This window comes from Centroberyx gerrardi, chromosome 18, assembly GCF_048128805.1.
Source record: "Centroberyx gerrardi isolate f3 chromosome 18, fCenGer3.hap1.cur.20231027, whole genome shotgun sequence".
In the NCBI taxonomy this organism is placed as follows: domain Eukaryota; kingdom Metazoa; phylum Chordata; class Actinopteri; order Beryciformes; family Berycidae; genus Centroberyx; species Centroberyx gerrardi.
In genome coordinates, this window is record NC_136014.1 from 2,359,130 (window position 1) to 2,376,341 (window position 17,212).

Genomic DNA, 17,212 nt, shown 5'->3' on the forward strand with positions numbered 1-17,212 from the left:
CAGCGTGGCCGGTTACCTGGCAACAGCAGACGCTGGTGGAACAGCTGGTCTCTGATGTATTATCGCCACGTCGAGGCAAGCAGCGCTACCGGCTTTTCACAGCTGTAGACGGCTGGTCTTGGAAGAGTTGGCGTTTCTAGCTCTTCTACCTGTTATAAAAACTAAATGATCTCGTTCCTAAATAGCTTCGAAAATTATCTTCGCTTGGCCGAGCGTTGATAACTTCTTAACTATTAGACGTGAGGTTCAAACTTCTTGTTCATCTGGAGAAGACGTCTCTAACTCCAGGTTCAAACTCTAAGTTTCAGCTAAAGTCGAATTGTAGCTAAATTGTTGATCTTGGCTTCAGCAGGTGTCTTGGCGAGGGCGGAATGTTGAACTCACTGAAAAACCAGATAAGAATATTTTATAGCTCTTTGAATTTTCAGGCGTGGTTTGCCATGCAAATCACGCTTCGCGCTCTTTTTCTGTTTACTAATTAATTTCTTTGTTCGAGAAGATTTCACCCCGAAACGAGAGGGAGGGGGGAAAGGAATGCAAGAGGAATCATTCCTCTAGTCTATTTTATTTTGGGATCTATTACTAAGTGATCTTAATAAAGATTTCTTTTAAAATAATATGTCGGTATTTTACATCTCCACCAATTACTGTTGTCAATTGATCGAAATAATAAAAACCTGTGAACTTACATTCAAACTTATATAGCTAGCACATCAATATAAGGACATCAAATAAACCTTCCTGGTAAAATCTGTGACTATAAAGTCTTCACCAAGTTAACTCATATATGTAACTTGTGTTTCTAACTGCGTGATTAATATCAAAAGACAATTTAATCATTTAATACATTCGGACGCACTGACATTTTATACTGACATGTCGTTGCTATAAATGACCACAAGGTGGCAGTGTAGGACCATGAGAATGGGAGAGTGTCTCTGGATGAATATCTGATACACTTCAATCATTTAACACATCATGGTCTATGCATGTAACTTTAGCTATTGAACATCTTCAACATATATATGGGCCTATAGTTAACACATCTAGTATACTTCAAACTACAAAATAGATTCATTAAAGACATTTGGAAAATATAGTTGAAAGTAGGTTTTAAAGGAATGTGAAAAGGGAAGAGATTTATGACTGTCCTGATTCAGAGAGGTGGTAGTGATGAGACTCTGGAAAGTGGCAACAGCAGTCTTTGTTCCTTCGTATTGACACGGTGTGTATTCCCGTCCTCACCCAATGGTGACTGTCCCTTTTGATTAATCAGAACAGTCTGGTACTCTAAATTGAAGAAAGGAGGGTGATTCCCTATATTCAGATGTGTGAGAAGTATGGATGTGTGATTGTATAGTTCATTAGTATTCCTGAGTTATTGAGTCCTTCTCCTCCTGATGGCTGAAAGATAAAGGTTGTTAATTGTGGAATGTGTGAGAGAGTTTCAAAGCTCTTCGCCGGGTTGGTATCCTGTCGTTAATTTCCTGAGCTGTCCTGTGGAGACATCTCTGGCTGGCATAGACTCAACTACAGCCATGGACTGTGTCAATTTGACACCTTTATGGCCACTTGTTGTGATAGGCCATTTGATGTTGATTCAAGAAAGCAACAGAAAGGTTGTAGGCTTTCTGCAAATGTCTCCCTGGTATCGCTACATATCCCCCACATGGTCTGACGTTTGCAGTCCAGGAAGCGTCAGGCCGTTAAGGAGAGAACAGGTGAGACCATCGTAGACAGGTAGGCAACAATCCAGCTTTCTACACAGAGAGTTGATGCATCCCTGCCTTAGACAGATAAAGGGAAGAACAAGAAGGAAAGAGGGGAAATAAGACACTAAGTCTACCCTATCCTAGGTTTACTATCGGGGTTCTACACTAATTTGGTTAATACTCTAAATTCATTCTATTCCAGAAACTCGAGGGCTCTAATATTCTGGACTAGGGAGAGAGGTACCAGATATGGAGGGTTCCTACCCATAGCTAGACTGTCCACTGTAGAGCCAATTTCTCTTAACATATCGGCCATCAACATGGTGACAAGCTGGGTATGAGCGTGATCGACCTGGAGCACTGAAAGGAGTTTATTGACACTGAGCATTGTTTTGTTCAGGGCCACACTGTAGGTTTAGGACCAGAATAGTACCCTGTAACGTCTGACCAATAGTCTGTAACAGCATTCACTGAGGACACTCCGAGACTAAATAGGGAGCCAACAGCGACGACTGCAGTTAATAGGGTTCCAATGAGCCGCTTTGACCGCTTGTTGTGCCCACTCAGCTCGGACTGGGTGATTGCCGCGGACAGGCAGAGGGACAGGAACATGAAGAGCTGAATCATCCTGATGCTATGCTAACTTTCCCTTTTGGGCTGGTGTTTGGCTACCTAGAAATCTCAATTGATGTCAGGCAATCTGATGAATATTATAGTCTGGGGTGTTTTAAGTCACCCCCACTCGCAGTGATTTGCTGTACTGAGAAACAAAGTGGTGAACAACAATAGGATATACTAAACACTGAATTATCACTGGGTGGTTTAGTACTTGAGAGGTTAACTATTGTGGACGAAGACAACTACGACACTCGCCTATGTTTGGCACTTGTCAGTACCTAGGTGTTTTAACTGAGGGGTTTATACCCTAACTAGGGCGTCAGCGTCCCCTACAAGTCCCATGGGGGTTTTGTGTGGCTTGATCTGGTTTCTGTGGACCCATTTCAAGACTGGTTCTTTCTGACCTTTGTGGATCTTGATTCGGTACACAACGGGAGACAGTTTATCGACTATCAAGTAGGGGCCAGCCCATCGGGAAAGGAGCTTTCGGGCAATTCTCCCTGAACCCTGGTTGGCATTCCCAGTTGGCTGGGCAAAGATGTAGTACCAGGCTTTGTCCCCCACTTGGAGTTCGTTTTTAGATGCCTTTTGGTCATAGTAGGCTTTCCGTCCTTCAGCACTCTTTTCCAGGTGTTTCTGGGCGAATGTGAAGGTCGCTTTCAAGTGATCTTTCAGATCAGACACATATTGGTGGGTGGTGTATGCCGTAGCCATGCTGGCTTCACCTGGTTGATAGAGAAGATGCAACGGAAGAGTCATTTGTCTGCCCGTCATCATTTCAAAAGGGGAGACTCCGGTTGCTTCATGGGGAGTTGCCCTTATGGCCATCAGGACTAGAGGCAACTTGACGTCCCAATCTTTTTGATTGGCTGCAACATACTTTTTTAGTATATTGACCACGGTTCGGTTGGCCCGTTCGACCTGGCCTGAGGCCCAAGGGTGGTGGCTGATGTGAAATTGGGCTTTTACACCCAGTAGTTGCCAGAGTTCTTTCATGACTTCGGCAGTGAAGTGGGTCCCCCTGTCTGAATCGACACGAGTTGGCAACCCAAATCGGGAGATGTGGTTCATTAGCAAGTAGGCGGTGGTTTGGGCAGTATCATTTGGTGCTGGCAGACACTCCACCCACTTGGTGAAGGCGCAAGTGACTGTGAGGAAATACTTGTTGCCTCTGGTTGACCTTGTAAGAGGTCCTACCCAATCTATTTGGAGGTCTGACCATGGAAATGAGATACCCCTACGTTGTAAGGGGGCTCTGTGGAGTGGGTTTGATGGCTGGAATTGGCAACAAACCAGGCAACCTTTGATGTATTCTGCCACATCTTGGCGCATGTGTGCGCACTTGCTGAAGTGCCGTGTACGTTGCTTTGATGCCTCGGTGGCCTGCGCATGGCAAGTCATGGGCATGTGTGAGCAGCACCCCCCTTTGGCTCAGAGGGACCACAAACATGGGTGAAGTGAGGTCATCGGAGACATGAACCAGAAGGCCCTTGACGAGCAGCAGGTTGTTCCTCGCAGCAAAGAGATGCGTCAAGCCAGGTGTGGAAAGAAAGTCAGAATCAGAGATCACGTGCGTAGAGGCATCAGATAAGTACAGGATCATTGCGTGGATGGCCGGGTCCTGTGATTGTAGCGTCACAAGCTCTGAATCAGTAAACGCGGGCGAGACAGAGAAAGTTGCCGGACTACGGGCAGCCTGTGTGGGAGATCTGACCGCGCAGATCGAAGGGGCGGGTAGGGCGGGAAGAGACTCCAGCTCGAACAGCCAGGGAATCCCATCCAGGGTGCCTTTCTTGGCAAAAGTATCAGCCAAGTCATTGAGTTCTTTGTCTATGCCAGGGACACGAGAGTGGCCCCTGACTTTCTTCCATTACACCTGCATGTCGTGTTGTTCCATCAATTGGTCGCAAGCCATGAACAACTCTTTGTGTTTAACAGGGTTCCTGTTTGAAGTGAGGAAGCCATTGTGCTTCCAGTGCGTCAGATGGCAGGAGAAACCGAGACGTGCATAGTTTGAATCCGTGCAAATCACTAGTTCTTCGATGTTCTGTGCTACGGCTGTTTGTAAGGTTATCAGAATGCCAGCGATTTCGGCATATTGGGGAGTCTGAGAGCCCAGCCTGAACCGCCGTGGCACACAAGGGGTATTGTTAATCCAAGCCAGACCTGCCCCAGCACGTGTCCGTGTCTTATGGTGGAAGGAGCAGCCGTCTACGTAGGCAGTGACCATGTCTTTACAGACATTCAGGTCAAAGTAGTGGTTGCGTGTGGGCTCAGGGGGTGCACTGTCATCTGGGTTGACTGTTTCAAGCATCTCAGCATTTCTAAGCTGACTTGATGGGACGCAGGGTGCTGGATTGTCAGCACCAAGGACATAGCACTGGACTTCAGACCATTGGGGAAGAGAAATAGGCAGAGGTTTGCGAACCTGTGCCCAGATCTTCAACCGCTTGAAGTCGATCAAGGGTTCAAATCGGTTAAGGAGGTCTTTTCCGATAAGAAGCGGTATAGTGTCCAGGGGGGACACACACACCGGATGAATGATACTCATAGGCCCTATGGTTAACTGCACCAAAGCCATTGCGGACAAGGTAGTACCTACGGTGGAGTAGGCTTGTACGTCTAAAGAACAGGGTTGTAGTTTCAAGTCTCTGTTCGATCGGCGTGCCATTGTCCGGAGTTTGGTAAAGAGCGCTGATGACATCAAGGTGACATCTGCGGCGGTGTCCAAGAGTGCTTCATGCACTAACTCATGTTCGAGCGTCGTGGAGAGATAGAACTTGCGTGCAACACCTTTCTCGGTTAGGTTACACAAGAATTGTTGGAAGGGCGATTCGCCCTGGATGATTGAGAGATCGTCATTGGGAGTTTCTCCCTCAGAGTCCAACTGAACGACCAAGACAGCTTTCTCTGGAACCAATGGGATCGCTGTGTCTGAGGTTTGTTCAAGTTCAATGGCTTGGAACAGCATCAGGTTCTGACTTGGAGGTGATGTAGGCTCAATATCATCAGGGCCTACGTAGAGTTCCTCCATTACCACGTCAGGTGGTTGAGGTGCGATGTCTTCAAGAGGGAGGTTGGTAGGTAGAGAGGTCACGGTGAAAAGATCAACTTTTGGTATAGGTTTTTCCTTTTTCCGTAAATTATCTATCACACATGTGATGATCTCAATATCTTCTTCACTAATGCCAGTCAAGTTAGATTCGATTGTGACATTATTGTCTTTCTTTTGAGGGGTCTGGTGGTCATTGTTTCTTTGGGCTCTCTCACCAGGTGAGTTTCGATTAGGTGGTTTCCACTGTGGCTTATCTTGGGGATAAGTGTTTCTGGGTTCGCGTTGGAAACTTACCCAGTTGTCATTGTAGCGGCGTTTCTCCCACTGGTCAGGGTAACGTTTCCCTTGGCGAGAATCTGAAGAAGAACGATTTGGTTCGGCTCTTGAATACCCCGGTCCCTTCTCACGGCGGTGTGGCTGTGGGGAAGAGGGGTTTGAATTGGGAGGACTCTTACCGTGGGTTCCCTCGAGTTCCAAGGGCAAGGATTTGGTATCCAGACTCAAGACGGATCTAGGTTCGGCGTTTTTAGACATTGTTTGTTTCTGTTTAGCATAACCCTTAATGGCTAATTCGCGTAGTTGTAGACTGTTTTGAGTTTGAGGACATGCTACCACACCTAAGTGATGACCAGTAGAGGGATGGAGGTTTTGGATGAAAAGTGATTTGAAGTTCAAGTCTTCCTCCATCCCTGGTTCATTCTTAGTCCCGAAGTAGGCCTGGCGCAAGCGATGGTAGTACTGTTGAGGGGATTCCGATCTACCTTGTCTGATTGCCATGGCTGCAATCAAACCGGTTTGGGACTCGGGATCTGAAAACTCGCGCATCATGGCTTGGCAGAGGAGTTGGTAGTCTGCTCTGACATAGTCTGGCTGACGCTCAATGAAACTGCTTACTTCCCGACTGGAAGTAACTTTGATCAAGTAGATTTTGTCATCTACTGTAGTGTTTGGGAACTTTCTCATATAGAAGCCAATGTCTTTCAGGTAGGTATTGGTGTCGTGAGATCCCGCTGGCTTTGGATCAAACCTTGCGATGTTACGAGCAATCTTATCTAGGTCTCTGTCAGACAGGCCTTGGGGCGAATAAGCACCGGTAGGTAGGGGAGTTTGTTGGGGCCGTCCCACACTAGTGTGGGAAGTTGAGGCCCTGCCAACCTGAGCGTGGGAGAATGGGTTTGGTGCGAACAGAGGATTAGATTGAGGGGGTGAGTCACCCTGAGCATCTCTAGGAATTTGGGCCTGAAAATCTCTCCTCCTTTCGGGAGAGGGTTCGTAGTGACGACCCTGTTGACTTTGACTGATGGTAAGGGAGTGTCGTAGTTCTCTTCTAACCTCTGTTAGCTCCTCATCTTTAATCTCCTGCTGACGTTGACATTCCCTAGTATGATCCTGGACCTCATCCAATCTTTGTTGTAATTCCTGTATATACCTCTGATCGGTTTCTCTATGTCCCTTATAAGCTTTTACTTGGGCTTTCAGGTCCTTCATTTCATCCACTGCCTGATGAAGTAGGTTGTTAGCAATGTCATGGTCTCTACGTACTATTTGTAGTTGTACCCTGTCCTCCTCAAGCTGAGTCTTGGCTACTGCTAGCTCTTGGTCCTGTTCTAGAAGGGTTTGTTCTAGCCTCTCATTCTTCTCTTTCCACTCATCCTTTCCTGCATCACTAGCTTTCTTTTCTAGTTCCTCAATGCGTATTTCTGCTTCAGCTAAGGATAGCCTGGTCTGCGCGAGCTGTTCTCTCGCAGGTTCCTGTTTACCTCTAGCAACCGCGCATCCTCACGTTTTGTGGTTTTCAATTCAGTCGTTGTTTGGTCTAACAAGGTATCTGTGTGTCTAAGTTGTGCAGTCAATGTGACAGCCATACAACCTAACACTTTGGAAAGCTCTTGGTCTTTTAGTGATGCTTTTGCAGCTTTGCTCACAAGTTCTGACATCTTTTGGTCAAGTGTGGCAGGATCAGCACTTTGGATTTGTGCTGCATAATCAGGCGCTGAGTCTTTAATCAGGTCAGCCAATAAGGATTCCAAGACCTCGAGGTGGTCACCTTGGCTCGAAGGCGGGGATGTTTTGTCAGCTGAGGCAGCCATAATTTGATTAGATACGAGCGTTGATTTGGTTACTTGAGTGTCAATCTCCAAATCAGGGGAGACCGTGGCACATTAACGACGTGTGTGGGATTTCCAGATATTTAGGTTGGAGTCGATTATAGATACCTTTATTTCGCTGGGCTTCCTTAGTGACCAATAGTGGATTAACACAAGAAGAGCAAGTAATTAAAAACATTTTAAATAAAAATTTTAAAAATTGATTTATGTTATAATGCGAATGTGTATAGGGACTTAAAGCTGTTTAAAGTTAGTATAACAATTCAATCTTTGTATAAAGTCAGAGGTTTTATGTAATTACAATTTGGGAAAGTTGATTAAAAATAGAAGAGTAAGCAACTTTACCATTTGATATTATCACTTAACAGGAGTTGTCTAGGATAACAAAAACCTAGGAGAATATTGTTAATTGTTTACTTTCAAAAGATGAGTAAATGTCTCAAAAGAAGGTAAATGACAAATAAACATTTTTTATTGTTTATATATGACAAACAAAAATGCTTCAAAAGTGATATAAAATCCTCAAAGTTTATCAAAGGTTGTAAATTAAATCATGGATTCAGATAGTATTGATGCATTAATGTATTCTTTGAGTGATACTTATTCTATCATTCAAGAATAAGGATAACGGTATAAAGCACTCTTCATAGAAGTTCACAGTTCAACACATTGCTTGGTCACTAGAGGGCGTCCTTTCTTTTGAGCACAAGCCAATTTAGAGAGAAAGGATAATTTTGAATTCAATTTATACCACACAGTTCATCAATGTACACATTCAACTCAAATTAACCAAAGTCAGTTTATTCGCGAGAGGGCGCTGTGTCTTAATGACACAGGATGTTGACACAGGATGTCTACTCCGTTACTCTTTTAAATCTCGCGGGATGGGGTCGTCCTTACGACCACGGGGGCAGGATTACGCGGTGACGCAATCACATTTAGTACCGCCTACTGATAGGCTTTCGCAGCTTGGACCGGAAGTTTCCAGTCACTTTCTCAGTCCGTGTGGAGTTCACAACAAGCAGTCAGTTCGACTCAAAGGGATCAGCACGGCGGCTAATCAATCCACACAGTAATTTTCCGTACCGTTAACACGGCGGTTAACAACAAGCAAAGTACATCTCAGTGATGTTTCAACACAAGAGTCAGTTCCGACTCAAAGGGATTAGCACAGCGGCTAATCAATTAGCAAAGCACATCTCAGGGATGTTTTAACACAAGCTTTTTATTCGCTTCACTGGTGGGGTCTATTTTAACCCGTTTAGAGGTCTCCCGAGCGGAGACATTACCTCTTACCGTATTCACGGCTGTTATTAAGCAGTTAGCTAAGCTGAGTAACAACAACAGAGGGTCTGGAAAGACTAAAACTTCCTGGAGACTCGCAAACGAAGTCTAATCTAATCCAGGACGAAAAGCATAGACCCGGAGCATCGCGGACATCTATGTTTTGCCTTTAGGCCTATCGATTCAACGTGCAGGGATGCACTTAATTATGCATGCAATTCACACAGTCACAACTGTACTATGACTATTTTTCTTCAAGCTTGATAATTCAGTGCAATTATACACAACACAAGACAGTATCACTAACCGGTTAAACAACTAATTTGCAAATTTACATTTACAAATACTGTCTCTCATGGATCCTTTTCACAAGTCAATACAGTGGCTCCGGAGGAATAATGGTTCAATGTTCACACCCATTTGCACACCAATAAAGCCAATATGCCAAGATTTAAATCGCTCATTGAACAACAATTTACCTCAATATATTTCCTCATCTGCAGAGAAAAACAATGGGATTTTTGGCCTCACATGGGGCACCAAATAATGTAGCGTGTAGAGTCGAAATTATCAAATCTAGAATTTAGTAAAGGTATGAAAATATGAAACTTTGATAAAGATATCAATTTACACTCGTAAGGGGCACCACCTTATACTAATCAGTCATCAGTCTAAAGATTGTGAAATCTTTTCAATTCAGGGATTACTTTACTCTGCAAGTAAGGAAACACATAACAACTTCTCTGTAATAAATGGGAATATTTATTTAACTATTCAAGCACAACAAATTCAATGAGATAAGCAATATAAGGCACGTATATTGATCACCAGAATGAAGCACGGAAACTATAGACTAAAAATAGACATGAAATGCAATGAAACAAAATAAGAATGAAAGGGGAATGATAATGAAATATGGGAATAAGAATTGGCAGCAGTAAATGGAGGTATGTATGGATCAATCAACCAGAGAAACGAGGCGGAAAGCTACGGGACAACTAAACTATAAAAGTCTAACTTTTCCTGATCTATTTAAGTAATTTGAATCTAAACTTTTGCATCAACTCTCAGCAGTAAAGACGTGGATAATCAGAGCCTACTTTGTTCAGTTGGGAAGTCCTGCCGGTCGGGTCGTCTGGTCCCGCTGAGCTCGGAGAGACGGACTCGGCGTGGCCGGTTACCTGGCAACAGCAGACGCTGGTGGAACAGCTGGTCTCTGATGTATTATCGTCACATCGAGGCAAGCAGCGCTACCGGCTTTTCACAGCTGTAGACAACAGGCCTCTATGGATGTGGAACACTGCGGCGATGTTGAACCAGTGTTTGACTGCTGGTCTTGGAAGAGTTGGCGTTTCTAGCTCTTCTAACTGTTATGAAAACTAAATGATCTCGTTCCTAAATAGCTTCGAAAATGATCTTCGTTTGGCCGAGCGTTGATAACTTCTTAACTATTAGACGTGAGGTTCAAACTTCTTGTACGCGATTCTTAAGTTCATCTGGAGAAGACGTCTCTAACTCCAGGTTCAAACTCTAAGTTTCAGCTAAAGTCGAATTGTAGCTAAATTGTTGATCTTGGCTTCAGCAGGTGTCTTGGCGAGGGCGGAATGTTGAACTCACTGAAAAACCAGATAAGAATATTTTATAGCTCTTTGAATTTTCAGGCGTGGTTTGCCATGCAAATCACGCTTCGCGCTCTTTTTCTGTTTACTAATTAATTTCTTTGTTCGAGAAGATTTCACCCCGAAACAAGAGGGAGGGGGGAAAGGAATGCAAGAGGAATCATTCCTCTAGTCTATTTTATTTTGGGATCTATTACTAAGTGATCTTAATAAAGATTTCTTTTAAAATAATACGTCGGTATTTTACAACTCCACCAATTACTGTTGTCAATTGATCGAAATAATAAAAACCTGTGAACTTACATTCAAACTTATATAGCTAGCACATCAATATAAGAACATCAAATAAACCTTCCTGGTAAAATCTGTGGCTATAAAGTCTTCACCAAGTTAACTCATATATGTAACTTCTAACTGCGTGATTAATATCAAAAGACAATTTAATCATTTAATACATTCGGACGCACTGACATTTTATACTGACATGTCGTTGCTATAAATAAACACAAGGTGGCAGTGTAGGACCATGAAAATGGGAGAGTGTCTCTGGATGAATATCTGATACACTTCAATCATTTAACACATCATGGTCTATGCATGTAACTTTAGCTATTGAACATCTTCAACATATATATGGGCCTATAGTTAACACATCTAGTATACTTCAAACTACAAAATAGATTCATTAAAGACATTTGGAAAATATAGTTGAAAGTAGGTTTTAAAGGAATGTGAAAAGGGAAGAGATTTATGACTGTCCTGATTCAGAGAGGTGGTAGTGATGAGACTCTGGAAAGTGTCAACAGCAGTCTTTGTTCCTTCGTATTGACACGGTGTGTATTCCCGTTCTCACCCAATGGTGACTGTCCCTTTTGATTAATCAGAACAGTCTGGTAATCCAAATTGAAGAAAGGAGGGTGATTCCCTATATTCAGATGTGTGAGAAGTATGGATGTGTGATTGTATAGTTCATTAGCATTCCTGAGTTCTTGAGTCCTTCTCCTCCTGATGGCTGAAAGATAAAGGTTGTTAATTGTGGAATGTGTGAGAGAGTTTCAAAGCTCTTCGCCGGGTTGGTATCCTGTCGTTAATTTCCTGAGCTGTCCTGTAGAGACATCTCTGGCTGGCATAGACTCAACTACAGCCATGGACTGTGTCAATTCGACACCTTTATGGCCACTTGTTGTGATAGGCCATTTGGTGTTGATTCAAGAAAGCAACAGAAAGGTTGTGGGCTTTCTGCAAATGTCTCCCTGGTATCGCTACATTTGTTATGCTCCTTCATAGTTCTTTTAGCCTCTTATAGAACTAGTGCTGGGCGCCAATGGTTCCGTGGGGCACCCGGGGTTTAGTGACTGGGGGCTCAGGTCTGCCGTGTTCCAGGGGGGCCGGGGAACGGGTACTTCAAGCTGATCGACCAACGGGGCTACCGGGTCCCGGCGCTCCCTTCCCTATCCTTCTTAGCTCTTTTAGCCTCTTCTGTTGGGTTTAGGGCTTCTTGTTTTGTTTTGTTGCAGAGGGTCCAGCAGTTAGAGTCCTGTCTTCCATGTTACCACTATCTGCCATATTGATTAGCTTCACGCTGTTCAATCTATGAAAATAGTCTGCTTTCAAACTGCGTCTGTTTTCTCCCTGGTTTGGTTTGACTTTCTGCCATAAGTCAGTACGGCACTTCGCGCCAGTTCATACCCCCGGACACAGAGAATGAACAGACTGAAAGCAACACATAGACTAAACCAATTTTCTCCACGATGGTCTCATTTTTCTACTGACAAACTTTTATGGTATCAAAATTAATTGGAGGATGATAGAATGCGATACAAATTCTACACATAGGGGCTTTAATTTAGTGGAGAGAAAAAGCTGTTGGACTTGGGAGCAAATTATTTGCTTTTGCAGACAGTACTTCATTGGATTTTATTCTTGTATAATTAGATAAATAGTAAAATTAAGATCATGGAGTAAACAATGTCTCTGTAGTCACGCATCAGCTATATGTTTTCTGGTGGGTTCAACTGTTAAAAGCAGCTTATAGTATACAAAAGAAACTGCAACTACACCATGTAACTAGCTGAATGTGCGTTGCTGTGTTTTTATGAATCAAAGTAAATATATTCTTACACTTCCTCAGACCTGGTTTCAACCTCTGCACTCCACCATGGTCCACACTGGGGGAATAAACAAAGTCAGATCAGCAGATTCTCTTTGATGATGGAAACATGGGCATTTAATAACCTTCCTTATGAATGATTTTCCATACAGCATCAGTCATAACTCCTGTTAGACATTAATAAATATTCCTCAGCTTCTCAGTGTGACAAAATGTGTGTGAGCTCTCAGCCTTCTAGCGGACGTTGCCTCTCCATACCTGAGAGTGTCCAGTCTCCAGTGTGGATCCTCCAGTCCAGCAGAGAGCAGCTTCACTCCTGAGGCTCCTGGATGATTGTAGCTCAGGTCCAGCTCTCTCAGATGGGAGGGGTTGGAGCTCAGAGCTGAGGCCAGAGAAGCACAGCCTTCCTCTGTGAGCAGACAGCCTGACAGCCTGCACACACACACACACACACACACACACACACACAAAACAAAGTACACTACAGGTACATGTTAGATTTCCTCATTAGTACACTACTCTCAAATTAATTGGGATACTGCAGTCTAATGCTAGCAAAAACTGTGACCATCACAAATACAACTAGTTGATCACATGATCTGCTTTGTGTTTTCATTTGGTTCAGTTTGAGAGTTCTCTTAGAAGTATATATAATATCTTAGAAGTCCTTTCTGTTATTTTAGGTCTCAACAACAGAGGAAACAAGGAGAGTAAATAATGAAATCTAATCAAGGAAAGCAGTTCACAGAGCCTAGAAAGTAGTGCTAAATGTTGGTATCACAACTGGTTTGAGAATCACATGAGCAGAAGAATCCTACACAGGTTAGATGTTTATTGACTGATATAACCTGCATGTAAAGCAGGATTTAACTGGTCATGTGTTGAACAGGTTGAGGAATCCTGACCTGAGAGTCTCCAGTCTACAGTGTGGACTCCCCAGTCCAGCAGAGAGCAGCTTCACTCCTGAATCCTACAGGTCGTTGTTACTCAGGTCCAGCTCTCTCAGACTAGAGGACTGGGAGCTGAGAACTGAGGCCAGGAGATTTAATTCCAAGAGATTTAATTGTCTCCCTGCTCTCCTTATTCCAGTGTGGATCTGTCTCATCTCTCCCATGATACTTGACATTCCCCAGTTTGGACTGAACCGCCAAGAAGTGGATGTACATCTCATTCAGGGTCTTGGGCAGGTCTCCTCTCTCACTGGTTTTCAACACATGCTCCAGAACTGTAGCAGTGATCCAACAGAAGACTGGGATGTGGCACATGATGTGGAGGCTTCGTGAAGTCTTGATGTGGGAGATGATTCTGCTGGCCTGCTCCTCATCTCTGAATCTCTTCCTGAAGTACTCCTCCTTCTGTGGGTCAGTGAACCCTCTCACCTCTGTCACCATGTCAACATGCTCAGGAGGGATCTGATTGGCTGCTGCAAGTCGTGTGGTTATCCAGAGGCGAGCAGAGGGAAGCAGTTTCCCCTTGATGAGGTTTGTCAGCAGCACGTCCACTGAGGTTGACTCTGTAACATCAGTCAGGATCTCGTTGTTCTGGAAGTCTAGAGGAAGTCGACACTCATCCAGACCGTCAAAGATGAACACAACCTGGAACTTGTCAAACCTGCAGATATCTGCTGCTTTGGTCTCAGTGAAGAAGTGATAAAGAAGTTCCACCAAGCTGTACTTTTTCCCTTTCAGCAGATTCAGCTCTCGAAAAGTGAATGGAAATGTGAACTGTATACCCTGGTTGGCTTTGTCTTCAGCCCAGTCCAGAGTGAACTTCTGTGTTAAGACTGTTTTCCCAATGCCAGCCACTCCCTTTGTCATCAGTGTTCTGGTTGGTTTATCTCTTCCAGGTAAGGGTTTAACGATGTCTTCACATCTGATTGGTGTTTCTGGTCTTGCTGGTTTCCTGGATGCTGTTTCAATCTGTCTGACCTCATGTTCATCATTGACCTCTCCACTCCCTCCCTCTGTGATGTAGAGCTCTGTGTAGATCTGATTCAGAAGTGTTGGGTTTCCTGCTTTAGCAATCCCCTCAAACAAACACTGAAATTTCTCCTTCAGATTAGATTTGAGTTCACGTTGGCAGATGGTAGCAAGAGTTTCTGAATTAACAAACAACATCAATAAATGGATGTTATATTAAATGTGAGCAATGTGAATATTTTCTTGATAAATTTGTTGATTTCACAACTCCATGGCATCGATTTAGCTTATTACTGATGGGTGGAAAAACGGGTCCAGACTGTGTGCAGCTAAATGTGAAAGGCAACTTAACAACATTAACAAATCAATAATTTAACCAGATTATCCATGGGGATTGTGCTCATTTACCTTCCAATCTGTTATTGAAGAGATGTAGTTTTAGAAATGTCTACAGCAGAGGTTAGAAATGCAAACATTTCCATTTTCCCACCAATTCCCCTTTCCATCATGTTAAACCTGTTAAAAGCCTCTTACTGCTCTGCAGAGTCGGCCAGCTCCTCCTGCTTCATTCTCCTCAGGAAGTGCACTGTGATCTGCAGAAAAGCCTCTCTGCTGCTCCTCCTCTGCTCTTCCTCCTCACTGTCCACCACCTCCTCATCCTCCCTCTGCCTCTCTAAGCATTCTGGGTAATCTGGATTTAGAACCCTCTGGAACCTTTTCAGCTCGTTCTTCACAAAAGTGACAATGTTCTCCTCAAGAAGCTGAAACAGATTATAATGTAAAAATTACATTTCCGTATTAAAATCTGGACACAAAATCAAACCCATCTTGCAGAGACTGAAAGCCCTCTGATCTAACGAGTGTAGCATGGAGACTATAATGACCAGAATGATTGTTTTGCTTTTCACTTGATGGTGAAGTACAAGTTGTTGTACATTTACACTCCATAAATATGGAGTCCAGGTCTGTTTGATGCTCCTGGACAGACTGGCCACTGGGAACCTCTGACCTCTCCTGGTGGACTCTATGGAGAAAACATGATGTATTAAGTCATATAATGTTACACACACACACACACACACACACACACACACACACACACACACACACAGGTGGTTAAAGGTGTTGTGTTATGTCATGATGAACCCAACTGTAAATGCTGCTCTGATTATTGGATGTGATGTTTTGAAAGAGGAAAGTCAATCCACAGAATATGACGGGCGGATCAATTCTATATCTAATGACTGTGAATCTGACAACAGCAAACCCATCTGCTGTTATCATCAGTTTTAAATAAATACCTATGATCAATCACTCTTCATGGACACACAGCTGGGTACAGGAGAGTCTGGTCTCTCCTGCTGGATCCTGATAGAAACATATTATGAACATAATGAAGGTATCTGTGTCCCTGTGAAGAAAACAATTTCACGTTTTTATTAATCCTAACATACAGAGAAAATAGTTACTTATTTTCAGAAGGATGTTTTTCTTTAAATGTTATAGGCGGCTCCATAGACCGGTCACTCTTCATGGACACACAGCTGGGTTCAGGGGAGTCTGGTCTCTCCTGCTGGACTGGGCTTCAACACAACAGAGACAGAGCTTTTACTCTGAATAATGATGCTGTAATGATTTCACTGCTGAGCTCTGAGATGGAGAACAGTCATGGACAGTTAGAGATCCTCATCTTACCTCTTAGCTTTGGTGTGGCTGTCATGTTCCCCAGACAGAGTGGTTTTAGAGGGAGGGAGCCCCTCCTCTCTCTCCTCAGACTGACTCATAGCAGAGCGAACACCTTTACACAAACACACTGGGCTGATTCATGACAACAAGGTTTCAATCACAGGATATATTATATCAAGGGCTGTGATTCTTCCTGACAGTAACATAGAAAGGATTTTTAAGCCTATGGGACAGTTGAATCAGAGGAAGTCTATTTTAGTATCCTCAAGGTGTCAGTGTTTTGCTCACTTGGTGTATCAACAGTGGAGGAAATGCATTTCAGTCAAGCTTATCCAACCTGTCAGACTAGTCGTGAGACTTCCTGCATGTTTCACCAATGAAATGAGCTGAGATTACAATAAAAAGTTGTTGTAAAGAAATTGATCTACATCGAGTCTAAATGTGCGCATCACGTCATGTCTGTCATTTGGCGATACACATTCCAGTAAACAGCAGCATTGTACTCAATCTGACAGACTCCTGTTGTGAAAACTAAAGTGAAACTTGCTCCAACCTTAAATGTGTTTAACGTTATTTATAAAAAAGTAACTTGACAGTTTTTAGTCGGAGATTTATAAAACTGCTCAACACTCACAAGCAGTGCAGTGCAAAGACTGACATACCCCCCCACCCCTCCACACACACACATGCATACGCGCACACACACACACACACAAAACAACCACTGTAACAAGTAAATTATCAGCCTGTGGGAAAAGCTGTAGGGTCTTTACCTGGTGAACTCACATCCAGATCAAATCAAAGAGACTTTCTAGCTTCATCTGTAGAGGAAACACAGAGAGAAGACGCTGCTTTTTCTCCTTCGTCAGTTCTGTTTGTCTGTGAACATTTCACCTGAGGGTGTGGTCACATCCTCATAACTTCAGTATCAAGCATCAGTATGACATCAAACGTCCCATAAAAATAATAATAAAAGCATTAGCCTATAGTATAAAAAAAATCCTTCACTGTTGTTGAATATGTTCACAAACGTGTTAAATGTCAGTTTTCTCATTCAAATGAATGGGGAATAAAAATCTGAACGCTACAAACTCGTCCAGC

The 17,212-nt window shown here is 43.4% G+C and overlaps 1 protein-coding gene across 4 annotated transcripts in view; it reads right to left on the bottom strand.

The window, feature by feature from the left end:
* LOC139932292 (stonustoxin subunit beta-like) overlaps positions 1 to 16,976 on the bottom strand; it is a 29,587-nt gene extending 12,611 nt beyond the window's left edge. The window contains exons 1-9 of one of the 4 annotated variants that reach the window (XR_011785543.2): positions 16,885 to 16,976; positions 16,121 to 16,223; positions 15,727 to 16,008; positions 15,361 to 15,449; positions 14,960 to 15,186; positions 13,412 to 14,604; positions 12,765 to 12,938; positions 12,518 to 12,564; positions 9,539 to 11,408 (exon numbers count right to left, since the gene is read on the bottom strand). Coding sequence is in view for 3 of the 4 variants with exons in the window: in XM_078289735.1 (XP_078145861.1) it covers positions 12,518 to 12,564; positions 12,765 to 12,987; position 14,960 (271 nt within the window). In the remaining variant the exon portion in view is untranslated. The other 3 variants (XM_078289737.1, XM_078289735.1, XM_078289736.1) reach the window with 3 other exon arrangements.
* Positions 16,977 to 17,212: the final 236 nt, after the last annotated feature.